The sequence below is a fragment of the Carassius carassius genome, chromosome 29 (assembly GCF_963082965.1).
Source record: "Carassius carassius chromosome 29, fCarCar2.1, whole genome shotgun sequence".
In the NCBI taxonomy this organism is placed as follows: Eukaryota; Metazoa; Chordata; class Actinopteri; order Cypriniformes; family Cyprinidae; genus Carassius; species Carassius carassius.
Genome location: NC_081783.1, coordinates 23,823,500 through 23,849,535, shown reverse-complemented (window position 1 = coordinate 23,849,535; position 26,036 = coordinate 23,823,500). Strand labels below are relative to the sequence as shown.

Sequence of the window (26,036 nt, the reverse complement as noted above, 5' to 3'; positions counted from 1 at the left end):
TGCAGGAGTGCCCCTCTTAAATCCACGATCTCTCTCTTTCTTGCCCCATCTGAGCAATCATCAGCAACATTAGAGAGACAGCCAGATGTTGGCACAAATAAAGCATTACCGTAGCAATCACAAAATCACTCTAGGAGGACCTTTGTGTTGATCATGTTGAGGTTCGGAAACATTTCACTCATCTTTGCGATTGTGGACACACCATCCAAAAACCAGGTGTTACTTACCAGATGTCAGGTCATTCTGCAGAGATTCAGACTTAATAACCATTATTTACACTTCAAACCAAACAAATCTCTCTGCCATAAACAAGATACCAAGATTTTTTTTATTTTTCTCAAGCCAAACTGCAATGAGGCCTTTGTGAGCTGAAATCTCAAGATGGTTCTCATTGAGTTCCTGAGGTTTGTTCATGCATACTTGAGTGTGGTGATGTTATTGTGATCGCAGGATGCTTTGATTTCAGTTGCTTCAGGTCAGAGTCATGCTCTAATTTCAGCTTGTCTGTTTCTCATGTGGGCAAACATGCACATTTATATTTTATTCCTTTTGAATGTCTGTCAAGCTTGTGCCTTTTCATTTTAATGTCATCACTCCATATCCTGCTCTCTTACATACATTGATCACACACACACACACACTTCAGCCTCAATGCATCTTCTGAATCATTCCTGCCATAGTCAGCACAATGTGTTTTTATAAAGTATATCTCAGTCACTCTGTGTTTACCTCTGTGATGCCATGGTCTAATAATTCAGCTCAATCTATGTGGGCCTGCCAAACAAACCACACACTGCTGTAACATAAATCTCCCTTTCTTTCCCTCCATGCACCCCGTAAATGTGTTGAGTGAGATCTCACTCTGACGGGTCTTTTTTTAAGAGTGAGGAGGTGCCGTTTAAGTGGTGAACTTGTGCGGATAAGGAATGGGCCAGACACAGCCGAGGATTTGTCTTTGAATGTAGGCTGTGCAGGGATAGATGAGAAAATGTGTGTGAATATTTATTCTGGAAGAGACGTCTGCATTCTAAGTATGACAGATGGTATATGTATGAATATAGATACAGATGTACAAAATGTGTGATAGATAGACAGATGGATAGATAGATGGACAGAGGGATGAATATACAGATGTATAGATGTAAATATCCATATATATACATTGGATAAATAGTTGGATCATTGATCATATACAGATGGATGGATGGATGGATGGATGGAAGGATGGACGGATGGATGGATGAGTGGGTGGATGGACTGAAAGACAGAGGGATGAATAGACAGATGTATAGATGTAAATATCCATATATATACATTGGATAAATAGTTGGATCATTGATCATATACAGATGGATGGATGGATGGATGGATCGATGGAAGGATGGACGGATGGATGGATGAGTGGGTGGATGGACTGAAAGACAGAGGGATGAATAGACAGATGTATAGATGTAAATATCCATATATAGTAGTTGGATGATAGATGGATTGACGGACAGATAGATAGACTAACAGACAAAGCAATGGTTAGACAGATGTATATATTCATAGATAGATAGAAACATAGATTTCATACCCAGTACTGTCTGCTTAACTGGAAATGTACTTAGTTTTGAATAAAATATATCACTTAATATTTACAATGTTCTACTTTGTGATATTTCATTTCAGGCTGGTTTGTGTCACTTCTATATATTTCTGTTTTTTGAAGTGAGTGCGCGTAGGATGCTTGACGATGATGCTGCAAAAGCTGATTTATGTGTTTACTGATGGGAACAAATTAACATGACTCAGAGGCCTATGTGAAGCGTCTCTTTCCACTCGATGTTTCTGTTACTCCCACATCAAAAGAGCACCTGTTAATGAGCCGCAAATATATGACAGCTAGTGCTGCTAATGGCCAGAATGAGTTTAAATGAATGAGGGTAATATCACTGAAAACTGCAGATCAACTGGAATGATTCCAGTGAGAGAGCTGTTTTGCTGGTTTTATCTTTACGAACAAAATGATCGCCTGAATGTTGCTGCAGGATAAATTTTTTGGGGGGGCTTAACAATATATCAGAATGGTTTTAAGAGTAGTTTTTATAAAACAGCACAGCAACAGACGCTGGAAACAATCAATCATCATTAGTTGTCAGAGGATGCAATGGGGTTATTTCTTTGCAGAAGCTTAAAAAATGGATGTGTCTTTGTTAAGGTTTCTGGAAAAGACACATTATTTATCAATACAGAGAGGCGAAGTCAGAACACCCAGTGTTCAGTTTCATGTCTCCCATCTATCAAACGTGTATTGCACACACAAAATAGGTCTTGTCATAGTCATAGAGCCATGCTGGTGTTGACACACTTTGTTCAGCTGACAGACAGATGATGCTTTTAAAGAGAAGCACAGGGCAATTTATTAGTGTGACCCACATTTGACTCTGCCTGAACTTGCAATCTTCCTGTTATCCTGGATGTGTTCAAATGCAAGCAGGACGGGTTTTTTTTTCTTTTTTTTGACTCTCCCCAGTGCTGACAGTACAACTTTGAATTGTATTGTTTATGTTTTTGTTTTCAACCCTCTCACATCAATCACTTCATCTTTTAACTCCTACAACAAGGTGTTTGCACCTTCAAAACACTTTTGCACTTTTAAAGTGCTCTTTTAAGTGCTAGAAATTATCCATTGGGAAAAACAAAAGAGAAAGATGTTGCACTCAACTGGATCTACAGATGCCACATTTATAGCCATCCTAGAGTCTCACTTACAGCTGAGAAAGTGTTAATCAAATCAGGCTGCATTACCAGGTGTAACAAGACATTCTCTCAACACTTGTGCATGTGTATCTTTACATCTCTGACTGGAGGTAAGGCTGCTGGTTTAGCCGTCAACATTTGAGCGATGGTTAAAATATTATGCCGTAAAAAGCACTCGGAACTCTCATAACCCTCTTAATTGATACAATGTTCATAGAATAAGAAGTCAGATGAACATGATATTCAGGCTACAGTTGCTATGATTTTTCTTTTTCAGAAGCTGCATCTGAATTGATATTTAGATTTTTTTTTTTTTACAAACAGTGTATTTTAGCTCATAGGTGGCATGAATTTATTTACAATGCATTTACAATTGCATAAATACTGCTATGTGATTAATGGGTATTGAATGTCTATTAAAGGGTTAGTTCACCCACAAATTTTAATTCTGACATCATTTGCTCACCTTCATGTAGTTTCAAACATTAAGGACTTTTTTTTTTTTTGTAACATAAAAGAAGATATTTTGTGAAATGTCTCAGTATTTTTTTAAGTTAATGGTAATTGAAACACTTTAGTTACTAACATGTTGTTATGCAAAAGTCATAAGGGTTTTAAAACAACATGAAATTAATCTGTTACACACACACACACACACACATATGTAAATGATAATCAATGTTTAGCCGTGCATTAAAGGAGTTTGACGTGGAGGCTAAGAACCACCTGACATGAACCCCTTATTCCATGGTCAAGTTATAGACAAGTTAAATCTAGTATTGCACTTTTGAGCTCATTATTTGACCATTAGGGTAAAAATGACAGCTTTTTTTGTCAGTTATGGTTCATTAGCTCTAGCATTCTGCCTGCTTCAAATTAGCCATAGAGTTTAAATAGTGTAGTAAGATCACATGTATTTGAATGAATTATAGCATGTATTCCAATTAATTATTGAAAGAAAGAGAGAGAGAGAAATTAGAGTTGTGTGTGCGTTACCTGAGCATCTCTACAAACAATTAATTACTCCATGATGATTTTACCACCTCGTTGAGGAATATAATGAAGCTATCTAGTATCTAGGTTATTTTATTACTAAAATTCGCATTTAATGCATACCTGCCAGCCAATCAGAATCCAGTATTCAGACATATATATATATATATATATATATATATATATATATATATATGTATATGTATATATATATATATATATATATATATATATATATATATGTCTATATATATATGCAAGTTAATGCATTATTATCGCATTAACGCATTAACTGATTTACACCAATAAATATTTGATCGTGCGTTAATGCAGTTTTTTATTATTATTAGGGTGACCATATGCGCCGTTCATATGGGACACGTCCCAGCCAGGATTTTAATAATGCCTAAACCATCCAGAGCCAATAACCAATAACATGCAGGTATTGTACATAATCGACCAATCGTGGGGCTGCATGTGAGAAGGTGAGATCTAGAGGGAACGATCAAAGCGATGCAAATATGTGAACGTGTTTGTTCGTTCGATTGACTTGAAGCGTCGCTGCGCACATATCCCCCCCAAAAAAACAAAGTGCTCCACAATGCTTCAAGTCAAACGAACGAACAAACACGTGAAAGCATTCGAAAGCATAAGGAGCCCTCTGCTCTTTATAGCTCTCATGAATGTAACACATCGATCAACCTGCACAGTGCAAATAGCCAAAACCTGGATATTTTAGGCAATATTAAAATCCTGGCTGGGACGTGTCTCATATGAACGGCGCATATGGTCACCCTAATTATTATGAAAGTCCATTGCTCCCTGGCTCTAAATACAGACAAATCATGGGTCACAGGAGGGGATGTTCCCGATCAAATTATTTAGGCTTAGCATCAACATTCACAAACCACTGTTATTTTTAACAGAAAAGAATGCAACAAGCTCGTAATCATGACTTCATAAGTTGGAAATAGGAAGTTTCCGATAGCACGTGAAGACAACAGAGAAGCGCTCTCCCTCAACACAGTGGAGTGAATCGTTTTGTTAATTTTTATTATTTTGAGTCGTATGAGTATGAGTCGCATTAACACACTTACCTCTTACAATATATTGCTTTACAGATCTATCGCTTTTGCCGCTCAGAAATATTCACACAATCATGCAGCCAGATCAGAAGATCTGCACTCCGGCATGGTTAGCGCTCACACTCACTGATCTATATATAACTGAGCCGCACTCTTGACCACCTCTTCCAACTGAGCCAGGGACTGCTAAACGGAATGATCATACTACTCAAACGAACCAGGCTTTGGGGGTCAATCACGCTCCAGCACTGTTAAGAGTGCCTAGTGTGAGCACACCCTAATTATTCAACTGCATCCCTCACACACGAGTCTCTACCCTCCCATCAAGTGTTGTCCCGTGCCGCACTCTGCTGCGATGGGTCCCACCATTGTGCAGGTCTCTGATAGGAAGGTGCCTATTATAATGTTATGATCGAGGTTCTGGACTCTGAGCATAACTTATTTTTCTATAACAAAATATAAAATATTTTCTATAAAAATGTTAATGTCCTGGGAGTGACAAATTGCTTTTTTATATTTAATTTAAATACATTAATGTTATAAGTTGAGATTTAGGCTACAATAAATAGTTTAACTGCTACTATATAAAAGGAACACTGCTGTAAAAAGCACCTTATTTGTTTAAAGTGTTTGCTAACCGAATGTTATTACACTTTTGGTTATATAGCAGTAGGCTTACTTTTAAATTAATAAAAAGTACACAATACACTACTTTTGAATGCATTATTAGTCTTGTGAATAACAATGCGATTAACTGGGAATTAATCACAGACAATAATGGGATTAATCGCAATTAAAAAGAAATTGCTAGTTGCCCAGCACTAATATATATGCATACCGGTCAAAAGCATTTGACACAATTTAACACATCCTTGCTGAATAAGAATATTAGTTTCTTTCAAAGTAAAAAAAAATATTGACCCCAGTCATGTGGTAGTATATATTGTTACAAAGGTTCCACTATGATATTAAGCAACACAATACCCACAAAAATATCAGCAGCACAAAAAAATAAAAATAAACATTTAATACCCATTTAGTACCCATTAATCTCATGCCATTATTTAAGCAATTGTAATTCCAGTGTAACTGCATTCATGCCACCTCTGAACTGCAATAAACTGTCTGTAAAAAAAAATATATATATATATATATTATATATATATATATTATATATATATATATATATATAAATACCAGTTCAGATGCAGCTTCTGAAGAAAGAAAAAATCATAGCAATTGTTGCATTTATATAACTGTCTGTGATTTCATATACTGATTTGGGTGGGATTGGGATTTCATTTATCATTAAAGTGGATTGTTTAGATGAGGACATCACAGAAGGATAAAGGTATTATTTTTTTTATATAATTGATTAGGATAAAGATCATACATGGCGCTTTTCCTAAAGTGGCTGTTCTGAGCTGCTTCTGGGATCTGACTCTTATCGATTTAATTTTCTTTTTAGGATGCCAGAAGGCAGCATTTGAACCACCAACTGTTATTTCACTTAAACAAGATAGCAAAAAGATCTCAGTTCATAAAGAATGTGCACCAGGCAATCATAAATAGTAAAGTAGCTTCAGTTACAGTATTCAGAGTTGGAATCAAAACAAAGGAATATTGTTAAAAAAAAACTAATGCTAGTTTCACTTCACGTGTGTTGCTCTGCTTGTTTGTATTTTTCAATATAACAGAAATAGAAGAGACTATTGTTTTAATTGAATCATAAAAGGAAACATTACTATATGCATGCCTAGTTGTAAAATAAGACCAGTGAACGGTGATTTATGTGTTGCCCACTCCATTCTGGCAATATTCTATATGTCACTATTTGCATTTGGTGTGGGCGACAGCTCTTCGCAAGTTAACGCCAGGCATTCGGCTGTGTTTATGCTTCTCCATCTGTCTTTGACAAATAACTTCATGTGCCAGCGGCTCAGCTCGAGCACACAGGCGTTTGTAAATACTTAATAGTGATGAGCTTGTCAATATCCAGCAGGTTTGACTAGGATTCCCTAAGCTACCCCTCTGGGTGCTCATTTCTCCCATAATCCTTCTCTCAGCTCTTCAGTTGTCAATCAAGCAGGGTGCATTGCATTTACAGTCATTTAGCAGACACTTTTATCCAAAGCGACTTACAAATGGGGACAATGGAAGCAATCAAAATCAACAAAAGAGCAATGATAAGTGCTATAACAAGTCTCAGTTAGCTTAATGCAGTACACGTAGCAAGTTTTATTTTAATTACATAAAAATAAAAATAAAAGATAGAATATGAAAAGAATAGAGCAAGAGGCCTTTTTGCTTTTGTTAATTGTATAATAAATTAAAAAACAAAACAAATAGATTGAATACAAAAATATTAGAGAAGCTAGTGTTAGCTTCTTTTTTTTTAAGAAAAAAAGCTGTTAGAAAATAAATAGAGTACAAGTCTATTTTTTTTTTTTTAAATTATAGAATGAGAACAGAGAGAGTGCTTGAGTTAAAGGGCCAAATAAAAATGGAAGACGTGATTTTAGCTGATTCTTGAAGATGGCTAAGGACTCAGACTGAGTTGGGCAGGTCATGCAACCAGAAGGGAACATTTAATTTAAAAGTCTGTGAAAGTGACTTTGTGCCTCTTTGGGATGGCACAATAAAGTGACGTTCACTTGCAGAGCACAAGCTTCTAGAGGGTACATAAGTCTAAACTAATGCATCTAGGTAAATGGGTGCAGAACTAGTGGTGATTTTGCCTTGATGCCTTGAATTTTAGGCGATCAGCTATTGGTAGCCAGTGCAAATTGATAAACAGAGGTTTGACGTCCATTATTTTCGGCTCGTTAAAAATGTATCTTGCTGCCACTTTCTGGATTAATTGTAAAGGTTTGATAGAACTGGCTGGAAGACCAGCCAAAAGAGCATTGCAACAGTCCAGCCTGGACAGAACAAGAGCTTAAACAAGGAGTTGTGAAGCATGTTCCAAAAGAAAGGGCCTGATCATCTTGATGTTGAATTAAGCAAATCAGCAGGACGCGATGTGGTCTGAGAAAGTCAGCTGATCATCAATCATAACTCCAAGGTTTCTGGCTGTTTTTGGAGTTATGGTTGATATGCTTAACTGGATGGTGAAAGTTTATTTTTAATCACTTACTTATTTTAAATCATAGAAAAATCCACAAAAAATGACACTCAAAGTCTGAAAACTTTTGCTCTTTATTTTGCATTTAATAAGGTCAGCAAAATAAATGTCACATCTGTTCTGATCATTAAATGTTTATATTTTTGGTTGTGCATGTTTTCCTTCCTTCCTTGCTTCCTTATTGATTGATTGAATTTGCACCTTATTTTTTTGATTTCATTTTATTGTAATTGTATTTATTTATTTGACATGCACTTTAGGCCTGTTGTTCACACGCAATGTAACATCCTTAAAATAAGAACATATTTACACTTTATTTGATTGTCGTGCTTTCCAGAAGATTTCACAGTTAAATCATTAGAACAAGCTCATTAGCAATTAGCAAAAAATCTGGCATCATTAGCACCGCAGGTTAACTGCAAACTCCGCTTGGACAGTGTCCAGATGCTAGTGGGGGAACAGGTAGTGTTAGCGCTGAATAGATATGCCGACACAATGGCGTCTGTGATGGTAATTGAGCTTCATTAGCAATTAGTGGCAGCAGCGTGCTGCTGCTCAGGTGTCTGGGTCAGGTTAGCGCAGGTTAGCGCTAATGTGCAATGGCATTGTAATAACTGCACTGTTACAGCCTTGTCAGAGACTTTAGCGGCTTATCTCCCCGTGGGTGGTGAACAGAGGGTGGGAGGGGGCTGTTTTTGTGTCTGCAGGATGACATATGCACAGAGGAAGTAAGCACTGCACACAATCAAATTAATTGGAGGCAAGACTATTATCCAGCTTGAATACATTAGCACTTCTGCATGCAGAGCAATATCCTACCCTTGTCATGTTGGAGCTACATGGCACAGTGGCTGTTTTGATGAAGCTGGGATGCAGGAGGTGTTGACCTCAGTGTGATGTTGCTTCACTCTAAGGGGCTGTTTTAGATAAAGGCAGCCAGGGTCCATGAATGAGAAATGTCTAGAGTTCCAGACGCGTCAGGCAACAGACGAGGATGTTAGATGGAAATATTCTATGCAGTGTTTCTTTATCAGTTTGTTAAAGTAGGCTTCTCAGTTTTGCTAATTGTCCAGTCATCCAGAAAAATAGTCAACAGGGGTGCATTTAATGAACTAAGCTCACAAGTTCTGTCATTACCAAACTAGTTCAAGGATTTGGTATTTCCTGTGAAGTCATAGTTCTCAGTGAACATCAGCATCACAAAACTGTGTTGTTAAATTAGAACTACAGCTCTCAACCTGTGGTTAGAATTATAGTTTCTTTAAGAACTTAAATAGATCATGCAGTTGAGCAAAATAATCAAGTTGACAGATTTGTGCAATCTGTATATTTCATTTCATGCACATACATATGTAATTTTGTGTCGCTTTCATAGAATAATTTAAGATTGCACTTTATTTACAAGTTTTATAACTAAATTACACAATTTCCATGTATATATTCAGACTTATAACTGTATATTCGGATTTACTTGTATATGTTCAAGATTTACATTTATATGTTTAGATTTACATCTATATATTTAGACAAATATATATTCAGATTCATAACTTTATATTCAGATTTATATGTATGTATTCAGACTTACAACTATATATTCTGATTTACATCTATATTTTCAGACTTATAACTTTATATTTAGATTTACATCTATATGTTCAAGATTTACATTTATGTATTCAGATTCATAACTATATATTCATATATATATAATTTATTTATTTACTCACTTTCTTTCTTACTTATTTTACATGTAATAACTCATAAAAAACGACCCAAAAAAGTCACAATATTCATTAAAAATCAGTACACTTTGTTTTACATTATCTGCACTAAGTTTTACTTACAGTGTATTTATCTAAGAAAGTACGGATAATAAAGGGTAGCTACATTGTTAGAGAGGTTTTGTCACAGTCTGGTGTGGGAGAGAGGCACATAAACGAAGAAGATGATACAAAGGCTTTAATAATCCACACAGGGTTAATCCATAGGGAGAAGGCAGAAACACAAGTACACATCAACATGTCCGGACAACCAAACACTGAACAGAATGCAACTTATAAGGGGAATGTTAATGAGTGTAATTAACAAGAAAAATCTGAACATAATGACACAATCAAAACGAGACAGAAACTAGGTCACACAGAGAACAAGCTTTGCATGATCCTCAGCTCTGTTGCAGTCCAAGCAATGGCGCGTTGGTCATGGCGGGCTCTGACTCTCCATTAGCGGTGGGCTCAGGCTTTGGCTCCATACAGCGGGGAGATGGTGGGCTGGGTTCTGGGTCCGGAGTGGGGTCAGAGCGCGGTTGTCCGGAAATTTGTTGTTGTCTCGGGGGAATTTTGCTGCCTTTGTAGAGTGGGTGCTGTGGATCGCCTCTGACTGTGGACATCCCAGACGACACCAGCACCAACTCCACAAAGGCGGCCAAATTCCCCTGAGGTACATCTCCATCAACCGTGTTCTGCACTTGTCATTCAGGCTGGTCTTGCAGAAAGTGCAGAGGCAGTAGTCCGGGTAGTGGGTATGGTTGATGATTTCCACAAATAGTTTTGTATGATCCTCGAGGGAAAGGCTCCTCTGCTCAAGCAGGAGGATGAAGATGGCAGGATCAAACATGACAAAAAAAGAGAAACTTACAAAACAGAAAATAAAATGAGGGGAACACACCACTTTACTTTTTTAAGGTCTGGTCTTCTTGTAGGTCATCTGGTGCGGAAGGGAAGCACATACATGAAGAAGATAATGATACAAAGGCTTTAATAATCCACAAAGGGTAGTCTATGGGTAGAAGGAAGAAACACATTTACACATCTACGAGACCAGACAACCAAACACTGAACAGAATGCAACTTATAAGGGGAACGTTAATGAGGGTAATTGACAAGACACACCTGAACATAATGACACAATCAACACAAGACAGAAGCTACTGTAGGTCGCACAGAGAACATGAAAAATGAAACAGTCCTGGAGTGTGACAGATTTATGGGTTCAGCATTAGTACGTAATTAGTTATTGTAATTATTATAACAAGTACAAAGTATGTACATGTAGAACCAAACAGTAAAATAAAGTGCTACTGAATTAAAAAAAAAAAAAATATATATATATATATACACAATAAAAATTAAAATCACTTACTCACACTCATGTTGTCCCAAACCATTGGTGAACACAAAAGAATATATTTTGAAGAGTGTTGGTATATATATATATTCATAAACTACCTTTATTGAGGAGGGGGACCCCAAGAGTAATGCAAGGAAACCAACAAAATAACAGAAAACAAAAGAGCGAAGCAGTCCTTAGATTTCATGCTCATTGTTTAAAGCAATAATCTGACATTAATTTGGTAACAAACTGATTAATTACCAGAAGTTATTAATCCACCAGCTGCTCCACGTCATTAACGGCAGTTCTCACCAATGTCGTTGAATGACAGATGTGTGACAAAGTTCCTACATCTTCGGTAAACAGTTGTAACTAGCTAGTTAGTTTCTCCAGTAATGTATTGTACTTGGGTAGTTAAGCAGCAATTTTCGCTGTTGTTAAGGAAATTGCACCCCTGGTTGATTTGTCAATGTTTTTTTAATACTCTTTACTAAAGGTTCTTAATTGGCTTCTATAGAACTGTTAACATCCATGGAACCTTATAGTGGAAAAAGAATCTTTAGATTATTAAGATATAGATTGATATAGATAAGATATAGATTGCTTTCTTTGGGTAACTTTCTTTTCTCTATAGCATCACTGTGAAAATCCCTTCTTGGAATGTTTATTTTTGTAAATGTGAGTGTATGTAAATGACTCTGGGCACTGAATTGGTTTAAGGACAGTTTGCAAGAATTTTGGCTTGTGTTTAAAAACTCCAAATTAACTCAGACCATCTTAAATGTTTGCACTCCCAATGTGGCTCGCTTTCATACTTTGTAAATACAGAGCGCTCCAGGTCAACTTTATTTTCACATTAAGCGTAATTCTAAATATATTTGGACACTACATGTTAGTATACACAGCTAATGACTTCAAGATACACTTGGACACAGTCTGCGGATAGAGGAATTTTCCTCCTGCTGTTGCTATGTATAGAACAAACAACTGTCATGTGATTCAGAACACGTTGACAAAATCTAATCGACATTTTCATACCGATTTTGTTTTTGAGTAATTAATACTTTCATTTAGCAAGGATGGATTAAATTGATGAAAAGTGACAGTACGTTAATGACAGTTACTTTTATTTATCCTGGGGAAAAAAATAGCATGGTTTCTACAAAAATGTTAAACAGCACAGCAATTTTATTAACACTGATAATAATAAAAGTAGTATGATTTCTGAAGGATCATGAGACATTACATCAAATATTGATAAATTATTGATGGATCTTGTGAAATTCACCAGGTTGTTCAGTGTGAACTGTTGAATCAGCTAAACATCTCTAATATCTGCACAGGAAATACATCTGTTTCCCTGAATCATAACTTCTCTCAGAGTTTCCCAGTTTGTCGGAGGCCCCCTTTTCTTTGTGTTGTGATTTTTCAGCCAGTTGTATATGACTTATTCTTCTGATTTGGATAGGACTTCACAAGAAGACATAACCAAAAACTACTGTTTGCAAGTGCACATCATCCCTTGAAAATCAATACCAAAGTGTTGAGTGTGGCATCTGTCTTTGTATTCCAATCTATCCACACACAAGTCCAATAAAATTTAAGAGCACTAAAAAATCATGAGGACAAAATGATAGGACATTTCTCCAGCCACTGTATAATTTACTCTGGAGTGCATCCATTAGTCCATCAAGCTAAAAACAAAAGGCCAGGGGAGAGGATGACATATTCATTGGCACTCGCACATGTTTACACTGAAGCGGGAGTCATAATCACAGCTGAAATGTTTGCTAATAGGGTGCAAGGCTGTCATTCTAAATTAAGGTGAATTAGATGTGCCTTTTCTTCTCAGCCCCCTGCATCTATAGAGTCTTTTTACCACAGAGCTAAGAGGATGACTTGGGCATCAGAGCAACAACAGCTACAGGCTACATTGCAAGCTTCTCTCTCTCTCTCTCTCTCTCTCTCTCTCTCTCTCTCTCTCTCTGTCTCTCTCTGTCTCTCTCTCTCACTCACACACACACACATTTCTCTCAGCTGGAGTTGGTGTGTGTTATGCTGCCTGGTCTTCTGTTGAGGTAATTAGACTCTCTGTATGCCTCCAGCCTACTCTCTCTCTCTCTCTCCCATTCTCTTACCCAAAGCTCCACACACTCCAGATTTTCAACTCATTTATTGATGTGTTTTTCACTGTGGATCCACTCTCCCCTTTAATTTACGTTTCTCCCTCCACTGTCAAAACATACTCTCCTTTCCAGGCCTACACCCTTCAAGTTTCATTGAATGAATTTTTCATTAACTGATCCCACTTCTTATCTTTTTCCCCCTATACTGAAAGTGTTTTATCTCCGAGCGGGGAGACAGATTAATGCCCTCCTGTCTGGTTTTGACTCACATGACGTCTCATAGACTTTGAGAAATTAGTGCTTTTGGGGCAGTTTGGAAGGTATGCGTGCACAACCATGTTCCAGAAGCAAACCAACTGCTCGAGAATAACAGCAATTATCAGCCACTGACAGTAGTAATGCTGATGGTGGGAAATATGCCAAGCAAATGAATGGGTGATTTACATCAAGGTGTTGCTTAATGATTCTCCATTCATTGAGACACAATCCTGTTCAGAAACTCTTCTTATAGAACAAGTGCCTCGTTGAGTCATCTAATTTATCTATCAATTATAAAGTCACAACTGTCAAATGTAAAACTGGAAAGAAGTTGAAATGTTGAAATGTCTGAAATTGTAGTTTACAAGATATAAAATCACAATTATGATGTAAAGTCACAATCACAAGAAATAGTCAGAAACAAAGTTCCAAGTTTCCTCTGAAGCGAGAACTCTTCCATAAAACAGAGCCTGCTCTCCAGATAATTTAGTAGCAGAAGTGTGAAGCACTTTAGAAAGTGAACTGTAATTTCTCTAAATCGTCCTTTTCTGAAATGGATAGATGTACTACTGGTTAAATGATACAGATGTATTTCCTGTAAGTAGAGTTTAAACACTCCCTTACTGGCATCTGTGGATGTTACATGCAAAGGTTACTGGGTTTACTGGCATTACTTGGTCATGTCAGTGAAATTGAAAGATTGGATATAACTTTGCAGAGACAAGGTCAGTAAACCATTCTTTCGTACAAAGACATGCCAACAAATATAACATTTTAGTACTTGACTATAATTTTGGAAAACTATATTTTAATATTTACATCCTGGTTTAGTGTACTTTAACTGTAAAGGCCGAAAGTAAGTGATTCAAAAGTTACAATTATTTCTGTGGTAGCCAACATCATGCCATGAAATCAAACCAAAACAATCTGTTAATGTTACCAAAGCTAATTTTCTCAGAGCAGGTTTTTGTATTTAATCACAAACAGGGTTGAATTAGTTATTGTCATTGGAGGGCTGACAATGTAAACAGTTCACTTTTTCATACAGCAGGGCGCATCATTGATTTTAGAGTAAGGTGAAGCTTCAATTAGCCTCTGATGGTGTATAAAAGCCAGCAGAGCGCTTATATTGGCATTGAGAGGGTGCATGAGAAAGGACACATCTCTGCTTCTGTGCCAGAGGTCTTTTTATAAGGCTCAATATAGAGAGTCCATGAGCAACAATGTGCAAATTGCTGCTTCATTAGATTTCCAGCAGCACTTAGAATGAGTGTGTCAGCATTTGAGGCTCTGCTGGTCCCAGCTGATCAGTGCATCTGTGTGTGTGTGTGTGTGTGTGTTGGCAGCTTGTGGGTGGCTCAGCATTTGCATCCAGCTGAAATAGTGCAGGGTAAGAGGGCACTCTAGTGCCTGGGGAGAGAACAGATAACACCTTAACAATACTGCAAACTACAGAAAGACACTCAGTATACCGAAGTGCTCTGCCAAGTAACCAAAGGCAATGATAGTCATAGTGGACATAGTCTTTCACTAGTCTTTTACTAGTTTTACTGAACATTTAAACATCTTCTGAAGCTGTTTATGTGAGGCACTATAAAAGTATCTAAACCTCATCATGACTTGTTCTTAATAAAACAGTTATGCATGTCATATGTTTTCACAATATACAGTAATTCATGATGGTTAGCGTTAAAGAGATTATAATGTGCATTATACAGCATAATGAATATCTTTATAATGTTTTAAGAATGGTGAAATATCAACCCTTGTGATTGTATTCAGTGTGCACTTGTATACTTCAGATCTTTAAAGGTTTTTTTTTTTGTTGTTGTTGTTGTTGTTGTTGTTGTTGTTTTTTTTACTTTCATGACTGTTTCTTACACTTAAGAAAACTTGAAAAATGCACTTTTTTAATCATGTCCAATGTCAACATTTTTATAATGTTCAAATTTTGTCATGTTTTTAAAGTAGACTTATTTGATGTGTTGACCAACATACTAAAGCAGATGTTCTATTTTACACCTCAAAATTACATTTAAAGGTTATCTTTTTTCTTTTTTTTTTAATGAACTAAATTGCAACTGCATTTTGACAGATGTATTGTTTATTATGACACATGTGTTATTTCAAATATATTTAAATTTATATTTAAATATATATATATATATATGATAAACATATATATGACTTACAAGTTTCAATACAAATGACAATAAAGTATATTTTAGTTTAACATAAATGCTTGTCAGTACAATCAGAAGTGCACGTTAACTAGGGCTGGACGATATGGAGCAAAAAAAATATATAGATAGATATATATCTCGATAGATATATATCTCGATATCTTTACTGGAAAAATAACCCTTAAACTTCTGCAAAAACAAATATGCCAAACATTAAATGTTTAGGGCCCTATGAAATGTCTTATTTTTTTCTTCACCATGTTTTATTGTTACCTAATTCTGTGTTTTAGCATGTGTAACTATTTAAATGCATAAAAACAACTTAATTTGTTAAATATTTTTCTTAAAATAGCCTTATGTGAAATGTTTTTCCCCTCTGAAATTTTGTGTATTTAAATTTTTCTGGTTATCAAATGAAGGCATAAAACATTTATTTAATTTATCTTTTAATTATAAAAAATTAAGCAAACTTTATTTTTTGGTAAACAAAGGGGATTTACTATTAAACATAAAACATGGAAGAAATGTTGTGTGATTATTCCTTAAATTATGTTTGTTTCATTTTAATTATGTTTGTTTCATTTCAATTTAATATTTCTGGCAAATACTTTATTTTGACGGGTTTACCTTTACAGTTCTGTGTATGTGATACAGTCTATGATGTGATATGACGCTAGTTTTACTCAAATCAAACGGTCAAAAGCTCATGAAGTGACTCTCAGAGCAGTTCTGGAGATGTTGTTCATGTGTTTACGTCCTCATTTAGTGAGACGAGAGACGATGAAATCACCGCGAGCATCACGCGCGCTTCCGTGTGTAATAAACGAAGACGCGTTTCTGCACCATTCATTAACACAGACACGCAGAACATGCAGGATTCATATTTAAATATACTTTTCCGGCTTAATATTTACAGATATTAGTCCATATCGTGATTCGATGTAAGTACAATGACCTACTTTTGAATAATTCATTCAAAATTTGACAAATTCTGTGACATTCCACGTTAAACTGTAAATTCCGTTTTTATGACTGCATTCCACGATTCCGTCTGTTGCCAGTTGTCCTTTTTTGATACTAGTTCTGTAGCCTCCGGGCTGGTTGCGGACGACGCCATGTTCAATGAGACAACACGCGAGGGGAGGGGGAACAAAATCAAGGAGGCGAGCACAGCACAGAGAAGACAAGCAAAGTGGCAGAATCAGAATTAAATATAAACAATATATTGATATATACGATATGTCAAAATCCATACCGTGTTTAAAAAATATCTCGATATATATTTTAAATATCGAGATATCGCCCACCCCTAACGTTAATCATATTTCACAGACAATACAATTATGAAATTACACAACCTTTTACTTAAGTCCTAAGTGAATGAAAAAGAATCTAAAGTTCATCTAATTGCAATTGAAATAATACATTTTCACTTCATTGCAATGAACATGTATTTAAGTGTCCAGAAACATTACATTCTGTTTGCACTCGCTCTTTCAAAGTACATTATTTCTGTAATAAGTAAACTTTTTCTCAACCAGTATTCGGCCAGTTAGATTGGCATTGTCCGTTTAGAAACTAAATATGTATGCCTAGCCAATTAACAGAAGAGTACGACATTCCCAAACCCTACTGACAGATTGTCAACAGATAATTTCTTATTTCAAATACTGTGAATTTGGAGTAAATATTGTATAAATTAAGTAAGTTAATTTTGTTGTAGTTATGTTGCTTGTCAATCTATTATTCAGTTTATTAAGAATCTTTAAGAATATCTTTAAATCTTTAATCTTAATATCTTTTAATACATTATGTACTATATACTTTTCAGAAAAGTCATAATGTTATATGTGTTTAAACGAATGTTGTTGTTTTGTTTTTTTTTGCACTCGTGAATCTACACAGTTTACATGTATTCTAAATAGTTCAGCCACACAAATGCATCATTGAGGGAAATAGCTCTGTTTTCAATAACAGATTTGTGTAATTAGAGGAATATTATTACACCTTTTTTCTTAATGGCTCCTTTAATCTCTCTTGGCCAGAGTTCCTTTTCTCAATAGTATGAGCCCTTCACATATTAATCAAAGTCAACCAGTGCTTAATGTGTGCTGCTTTGTTTGCATCTTAATTAATTTATGCTTTTTCATTTAGATGTAATCTATTAACATCCTGCATCTCTTCTTTCTCCCTCTTTCACTCCCCATCTCATCCATTTCTCCACTTCTTTGTTAACTGCACTCACATACTGTGTAAATTCAGGTTGAGAAAGTGTGTTGGGAGTATCTAGATGGAGAAGAGCTTGTTCAGAAATCCCTCCACATACTAATAACTTGTTTACTGTGTCAACAATGGCATTTTGCCTCTCAAGGGCAACATTTGGAATCAAATCGAGCTCCAGCGATGTGGATCTAATTGTGTGAATATCAGGTGACTCCACTTTATAACGTCCTGTAAAGTCATCCATCTTAGATGTTGCTCATTAGCTTCTAAAATGGTCATTTATTAGATTGCACATGCAAATGCAGGACATATACTGTTATAGTTCCTTCTGTAGGTTGTTATTTTCATGAAAATATTTTGGAAAGCAGACCAAGTGTCAATACAAAATATGTGTATTTTAGTCTGTTACCTCGAACAGTTAGGATACAATTGCTTCTTAAATTTTACTTTTATGACCAAAATGGTCAAAAGTTCATCTTGTTTTCTGGTAGCTGGCGAGAACTGCATAGCCACCTCATAACTGCATGTATGCGTAATATATCCTTGTAAATATACAATTAATTTTGACATTTAACTTTCTTTTGATTTAGCTTGTTAGCTTTGATTCATCTCATTTGGCATTGTAGCATAGGAAATGCTGTCCAAGGCAGTGGGATATGTTCTTTTAGCCCTCCCAGAATGCTTTAAGATGGGCCAAAAGGAGGCCTGGGATTCGCGTACCACCCTTTGCAATGGCCATGGTCCTGCTCTTTCTGGAAAAACATAACTCCAAACAAGCAGAGCATAATTATGTGAGAAATATCTCCATCTGGAGCCTTTGGGGCTTTTCTGTGAGACTTTGACATTTAAAGAAAGCCACATATGGAGCGTTTCAAGATCATGATCATTTGGGTAATATTCCGGTCGCTCAATCTGTAGAGCATGATGCTGGCTACACCAAGATCATGGGTTTGATTCCCAGGGAATGAATCAATCAAATGTATTGCTTGCATGCAATGTAAGTCGCTTTGGATAAAAGCATCTGCCAAAATGCATAAATGTAAATTTTAGGTCAGCTATGCAATGTTGCTCACGGTACATGAAAAATCAAGCTACAAAAATAGTACTGCCTTTTGTTTAACTAGCATATTAAACTGGATTTATTAAATGCAAAAACTTGCCAGGATGTTAAAATGTATTTGAATGGTTTTAAGGTGGTTTCATTTGGCATTTAGGGTGGTTCACAATTTTTTCTATTCAGTTGTTAAGGTGTTCTGGGTGGTTGCTTGTTGGTCAAAAGAGTGCAGCCTCTTGTAATGTGGTCTCTAGATGACTTGGAGTCCTCCTACAATGTAATCACTAACAAGCCGTATGCTTCTGTTGAAAGCCCAGCATGAAAATAGCATGTAAATGTCACCAGCCCAGACACTTCAGTAATTGTGTCCTACTTAAATGAAGTGCAAGTTAACCATTCAAAGCAAATAACCACTTAATGACTGAACCATATGGCTGCATTGCCACAACAAAGCCAAAAATGTCCATAGAGACAATACTTTTCAGAAATATTCAAGAGGAATGACCATACATCAGTGGTTTGGCTTTGGTATCACATTTTTATTTTGGACATCAAGTGATGCCTTGAAATAAAAAAATAAAAAGAAAATAAAAAGAAAATACATAAAAGTCCTTAATATTAAATATAGAGTGTGTTACCTTTAATACAAACTGCATAGACCCAACAACATATAAAAGCATGAGCATGAAATAGGCTAAATTGGTTGATAAGTTTTTTTCCGCACGTCTCATAAAATTAGGTTTTATGTTTCAATGCACAGAGCTACCTACAATTGTAATGTTGTAATTTCTTTTAATTTGTAGTTTTATTCATGGTTTTTTAGAATATCAGAAATGTAAGCAATAAAGTTAAACCATATAGTTAAACCATAAATTAAACCTTTTTTTTAGCTCGGTAGCTTTGATTCATCTCCTTTGTTTTTGTGACATGGGAAATGTGGCATTTAACTTTTCGTTTCTACTAAACATATGAATTTTCATCAAAATACTGTAGAGCTTGATTGAATGCACCACCTCTGACATCAACAACAGGGAAAGTGGTTTCTCCTTTATTTTGCCAGTTTATTTTGCTATTATCATAATGACAAACTATTAAATAATTATTTGCATTTTATTTGCTGTTTTTCCCTGCTCTCAGTGACCCAATCAGAACGTACCAGCAACCCACCACCACTGCTTTAGATTATGGTATGGAAATACGTTTGACATCTGCGATGTGTTTTCACAGAGAGTAATCAGTGTAAGTGAGTCAGATGGAATTATGGTCTTGTTTTGAACATTCGCAGACAGTTGAAACATTTTAATCAAGGACCAGACCTAATCTGAGCTTGGGAAACCAACCATCAACTTTAAATATGCCCAGTGTGTCTCTGTTGTGAAATAAAGAGAACAGATCTTGTAATGATTCAGGAATCGTATAGTTGAGTATTTAAACGGGATCTATAATCCATTCCTCATGTGAACAGAGCATCGATTGAATCAAATAAAGCTTGTAATGGATTTAAGGGCAAAGGGAAGTCACAACCATCATTGTTGGGAAGTGTGGCGAGTTATTCTTTTATACAAATAATGGATGCACTGCTCGCAGATGAACGTTTTATGAGGTGGTGGGCTGATGACTTATAAATGAAAGCCCTTCATGTCTCTTCTCATCTTCTCTCTCCGTCATTTCATGCTTCAAACTCTTTGTTGCTTTCACACCCCCCAAACACATAATCATGTTTAGCACTGAGACCTCGCGTCCTCAAATTCTTTTGAACTTTTTAAATGTAACTTATTGATGGAAATCATAAATTCACAGTTCATTAAATTCTCCTACGCTGGCGATATTGACAGGTTGCGATCCAGACTAGATGTCTGAAACAGTCCCAGCTCTCTATCAAAGGGGAATAAAATCAAACGTGGGCTTCTGAGAAGTGGCCCAGGTCTCTGCCGGCTCCAGCGACTGTAGGAGTGGTTCATCTATAATTAACTATTAAACTTCATTGAAGGAGAGTTTGAAAAAACGAAGAAAATTATGACAGTTCTGCCCTTGGACATGAGACACGGTGGGAGAATAATAATGCAATATTACTCAGGGTTCGTTAGGCTGCTTTGGGCCCATCATACAGACCGCCAGGTTGTGACTATCTGTCACATTGATCTGAGATTATGGTATCAGTGTAAACACAAAGAGAAAAACGCTAGTCGATGGGATCCCTGTAGCTTCCAATGATGCATCCGCCTTTGTTTCAGTGTGACCTGTGATAATCTCTGGGGAGAGATCAAAGCTTCAGACCTTTTATTAGCTTGTTTTTCTGTTAGCAAGAGCTGTGGATGGTGTGCTTTGAATATATTTTAGATGCTACAGCTTTTAGGCAAGTCAGAGTTTGGTTTATTTGGTTGGTGTGAAATGGGTTGGCCAAACTTGATGGACAACAAGCTTCAATGTGGACCAACCTTTTTTCCTGCCTTGTTAAATTAAATTCATGATGTTTTTTATAACAGTCTTTTAAGTTTCAGCAGATAAGTGAATTGTGGCGAGAAGACGTCAATCACACTGACGCTCTCTATGTTAAATTTGATTGGTTGCAACTTAAAGCCACACTTTAAGTTGCACTCGCTACAGAAATCTATGGATCTAACCCTGAGTTGATAGAGAGCCTTTATAGCATCTACTGTAAACCAGGTTTTTCTAAAACTCAGAGTTTGGTCAGCTATTTCCATGCAGTAGACAACAGAAGTCTAGCTAGTGTTTACTTCTGTGTGTACATCTGGTCTTATATTCCCTACTGCTTAGCACCAGCCTGGAAAATTACATCATTATAAAGCATGAATATTTAAAGTGTAAATTGTTCTAAATATTGAAATTTATTCATTAGAGTTGTTCGAGATGTTTTTCTTATGTCTGGAGATCTTTTGGGTTTGTTACAGCAACATGCATTGACAGCACATTATTTAAAGCCATGATAAATTACAAGACCTGTGCAAACTCTTCCCTTACTGAATGTTAATAAGAGCCTTGGCGGCTTTTTCATGGCATTACTTATGGTGGATTTGAGAAATATATTTGTGCACTTCTGTATATGTGTGCATTTGTGCTATGTGAGTGTTTCAAGACAGATTGTAAATAAATGCTAATATGTTATTTGTGAAGCCGCTATGGTATTTATATAGTTCCTGAATTGATAAATATGTACACTTTACACTTTCTCTTACAATGTAGAATCGCTGGTAATATCACATTTCGCAATTTATTTGTTTTTTTCTTACTTTAGCATAAACAGTTTTCTTAGTCTACTAGTATTCAGACCTAGAAACGTCTACCATGATCCCTTATGAAAGCAGATTTGTTATCGTTCCTTATTACAGATAAAGTTCAGCAGTGAAATGTTAGTTTAATTTACCCAGTTCTTTCGGTCCCAGGGGCCCAGCTCTAGTTGAGTTTGCCCAGGGCCTGCTGTAACTCCTTCAGGGAAACACTTCCTCCTTCCTGTGTTTGTGCAACGTGTGCTGCTTTATGAGGAGAAAGCTATTCCCAAAGCTGCTCTGTCCGGTCTGTTTGGGGATGACGATATCGTTAATTATGAATAATGATGATAAGTAAACTTTGATTACTTTTCATCGCATTATACGCTTGGCAAATCTGTAATAGGCATAATATTATATTATATTATATTATTAAAACTTTTTCATACAGAAAAAGGGCTAAATTAGTTATTACATTAAAAAGTAAACAATACTATCTGTGATAGAAGGTGAAAGAACCAAGAAATGCTTTCTCAGACTTGCCTTTCTCTTATAAGATTCCAAAGCTGTTAACCAAAGGTCAACCTTATTAAGACCAAAAGATGGATAGAAAATGACCTTCTGCCTTTTTCTTTTCTTTTGGTTTGTATTGTATCACACCAATCAGTGCTGTTTGCATGGACAAAGGTCACAGAGGTTGGCGTTTTGAAGGAACAGCACATTCAAAGTGCATGTAACCGTGTCGTTTTTCTTTCAGGTGGTATTTGATTAGGAGATTTATAGATATTAAATATCAAATTAAAATTTGAACTGTATATTTTTGTTGCATTAGATAAAAAAGAAACCAGACTAAATATAGCATTTGCATCAGTTAATTAAAAGTCAGAAAAATGAAGTTAGCTCTGAGAAAAGGTCTAACATCTATCACTTGGTTTGATATTTTGTACTGTATCTAATGCGATGACAAGCGTGCATTTTCACTGTATCCCACACTGGCTGTTGGTTGTTTAGGGTTTTTGCCGCACATTGACAGTGCATGAGTGAACAAGTGGGCAATTTTGAGCATAGCTTATGATTTGGCACAAATCTGTGTTTTTTTGTTTTTTTTTTTGTATGCCTTTTCACTTTCCTGGGACAGGTTCCTCATTCCTGGCCAATGTTGTGCATGTCTTGCTGGCACAGTTGTAGACCAAAGCACTTTTCTCCTGTCATAACATAATCTCTAATGAAGTGTCAACATAAAGCAGCCTGATATGACCTTTGGAAAGGAATTTAATTTGCCTCCTTCTGGCATGTTTGACTCCATGTAGAACAATCTTGGATGGCCACATCTGAGGATACCCTGAGAAGTGAAGTACTTATTGGATTAGAGCACTGTGGCCTTTCATGAACTCATAAATAATGCTGAGCATGACTGATAACTCTGAGACAGAGCCGAGTAATAGCCCTGTAGGCGGACAAGTAAACAAACCCTTTCTTTCCTTGCTCATTTTCTTTCTATTTATATCTTTCTATCTCTGTCTCTCTAAGTTATGTAGTCTATCATCAGTTGGTTCAGTTGTCTCTTATTAAGTTGGCTCTTCAGAGCAGCATCAGCTAGTGTTAGAAAAAATAAAATGAATACTAATAATTGTGGTGTCTGATATTTTAAAGACTCAAACTATAATGTAATGGCATAGCCATAAAAAAAAATGTATATATGACAAGCCCTTCAGGCATATAATCTTCGTTACAATTCACACCAAAATCATATAATTTCAAACTAGTATGCTGTTATTATTTTTTATTATTTTTTTTTTAATCATGGAACAGAAAAAAAACAAATCTTCACTTAGATAATCTGTTATTGTGTGGAAAAGAGCTGCATGCTATAGAAATTTTGAGCAGTTTAAGCACAAATTATTATATTAGGCAGGTTCTATACTATGGAAGTTTTCAATACAGAATAGTACTGTAGTGGAAATGGGCTTCCATGCCTTACGGTGTTTCCACACCAAAATTGAATTTAATTATTTACATGAGTAGTTCGAATAAAAAGTCAATGCAAAGATGTGAATAAATGTGAATTTGTGCCTGGCAATGCATCGAGGAGAGCATTATTATGCTATTATTCGTGTGATGTGAAAAACATCCCACGAGTAATCTAGTGTGAGTAATGCTATGTGAATATTCGCTTTCCTTTTGGTGAGCACAAACCATTACAGCTCTTGTCTGTTTCTCCTGCTATTGAATAAAATCCAGTGTACATTAATTAAACAACCGGTATCTACATCTGTGCTGTCAATGGCATGTTTGTGTTTTTTGAAGTGTCATATCATTTGATGAATGTTCTCCTCTGTTCTTTTTCCTAAAGTCTCCCTGGAACCACACCACGGACCAGTGAACCAACCGGTCACTCCAGCGGTGCCTCGGGCAGCTCCAGCGAATCGGAGAGCAGCTCAGAGTCCGACTCGGACAGTGAGAGCAGTTCCAGTGACAGTGAGTGCAACCGAGCATCCCGTGCTGCCACTCCAGAGGTATTGATCACTTTACTCCTCATAAACTGTCACAACACATCCTCACACTGATCCTTGACTCGTCTTTTCATTCCATTCACTGATGGCTGTTATTACAGGTGTTTCTCAGTTCAGCCCATACACTACAGGATAAGGCCAAATATATGAGGAACCCCCCTTCTAATTAACAAACTGCTTAATTAATTCAATTTTTTTTTTTTTTTTTTTTTGCATGATTTCTATTAAGCTGCTTTAAAGCAAAATGCCTGACACCTAGGTGGCAAAATTTTGGAAGGATAATCAAGAAATGTTCAATTGCTCAATTTATCATCTTTACTTTTCTATGAAATTGATTACTTCTCTCTAAAACAGTACTTAATGCAAATAGAGCTATAGGTAAAACTGTTTTGCATGGGCCATTTTTGCCGAGGCTGTATTGCAAAATAAATAAATTATCTGTAGTGTGAAAAGAAAATACATAAATGGTCTATTGTTGTAGTTTATACAGATACTGTGATAAATGGCATATTTGGTGGAAGTCATAGAATTTTTGTTAGCATTTTTGCATTTAATAATAATAATAATAATAAACACATATTTATTTATTTTTTTATTTTATTTTTTTAAATGAGGCATGGCCCAGATATTTTTGACAGGTTTGTCTATTTCCTAAGCCTTTCTGTTTAGTGTTATTTAGGATTTTTTTTTTTTTTTGCTCACCTTCTGAACTCTGGGCCATGAGGTAAATGAATACCAGTTCATGCAAATATTTCCCTTCGATGATTATTGCTGAGCCCATTACCAGAAATTTCAAAAGAACCGAGATGAATCTGAGTCTATTTCTAAGTCTATTTTCTCCTTTAGCTAAAGGCACAGAGAGACTGAGGCCTCATTCTCCCTCTGAGTTTCCCCAGCATGGGTTAGGGGTAGGACTTTTGAAAGGATCTCCACAAAGGATTAATTTGGCAGCTTTAAAGTTGTCCTGCAGTAGCCTGCCCGGGGCTCCCTAAGAGCATTACACAAGAGTAAACATCTCCTGGTTCTCATCGCCCCCTCTGTGTGTATAACTTTGCTCTCTGCCAGGGATGGCCAATGGGAATCCATATCTTAGCACTGCAAGAGCTCTGGGCTGCAGAAAGATGTTTCTCTTCAAGCGGCAACGCAAAGCCTTGATGCTTCAGTGGCTAAATATTGGGAGGCCTGTCAATTTAGACATGCTCAATTCATCATCTTTGCTGGTGATTTGGTAGCTCGTATTGCCAGAAATGTCTCTCTGAGAGATGGAGAATGTGGCTTTTGAATGTGAAATGACATAGGAGATTGGCTTTTGTCTCAAAACGTACCATCAGGTCTGATTGGAAAGTGCACTGAATTTAATTTCTTACCCCGTGAGTTTAATGGTTAATATAGAT

At 36.2% G+C, this 26,036-nt stretch overlaps 1 protein-coding gene across 3 annotated transcripts in view; it reads left to right on the top strand.

Annotated features, from left to right (window-relative positions):
- aff2 (AF4/FMR2 family, member 2) overlaps window positions 1-26,036 on the top strand; it is a 221,992-nt gene that overhangs the window by 172,311 nt on the left and 23,645 nt on the right. For all 3 annotated transcript variants that reach the window (XM_059516437.1, XM_059516436.1, XM_059516438.1), the window contains one exon: window positions 24,483-24,645. In XM_059516437.1, the coding sequence (XP_059372420.1) occupies window positions 24,483-24,645 (163 nt within the window). The remainder of the gene's footprint in view (window positions 1-24,482; window positions 24,646-26,036) is intronic.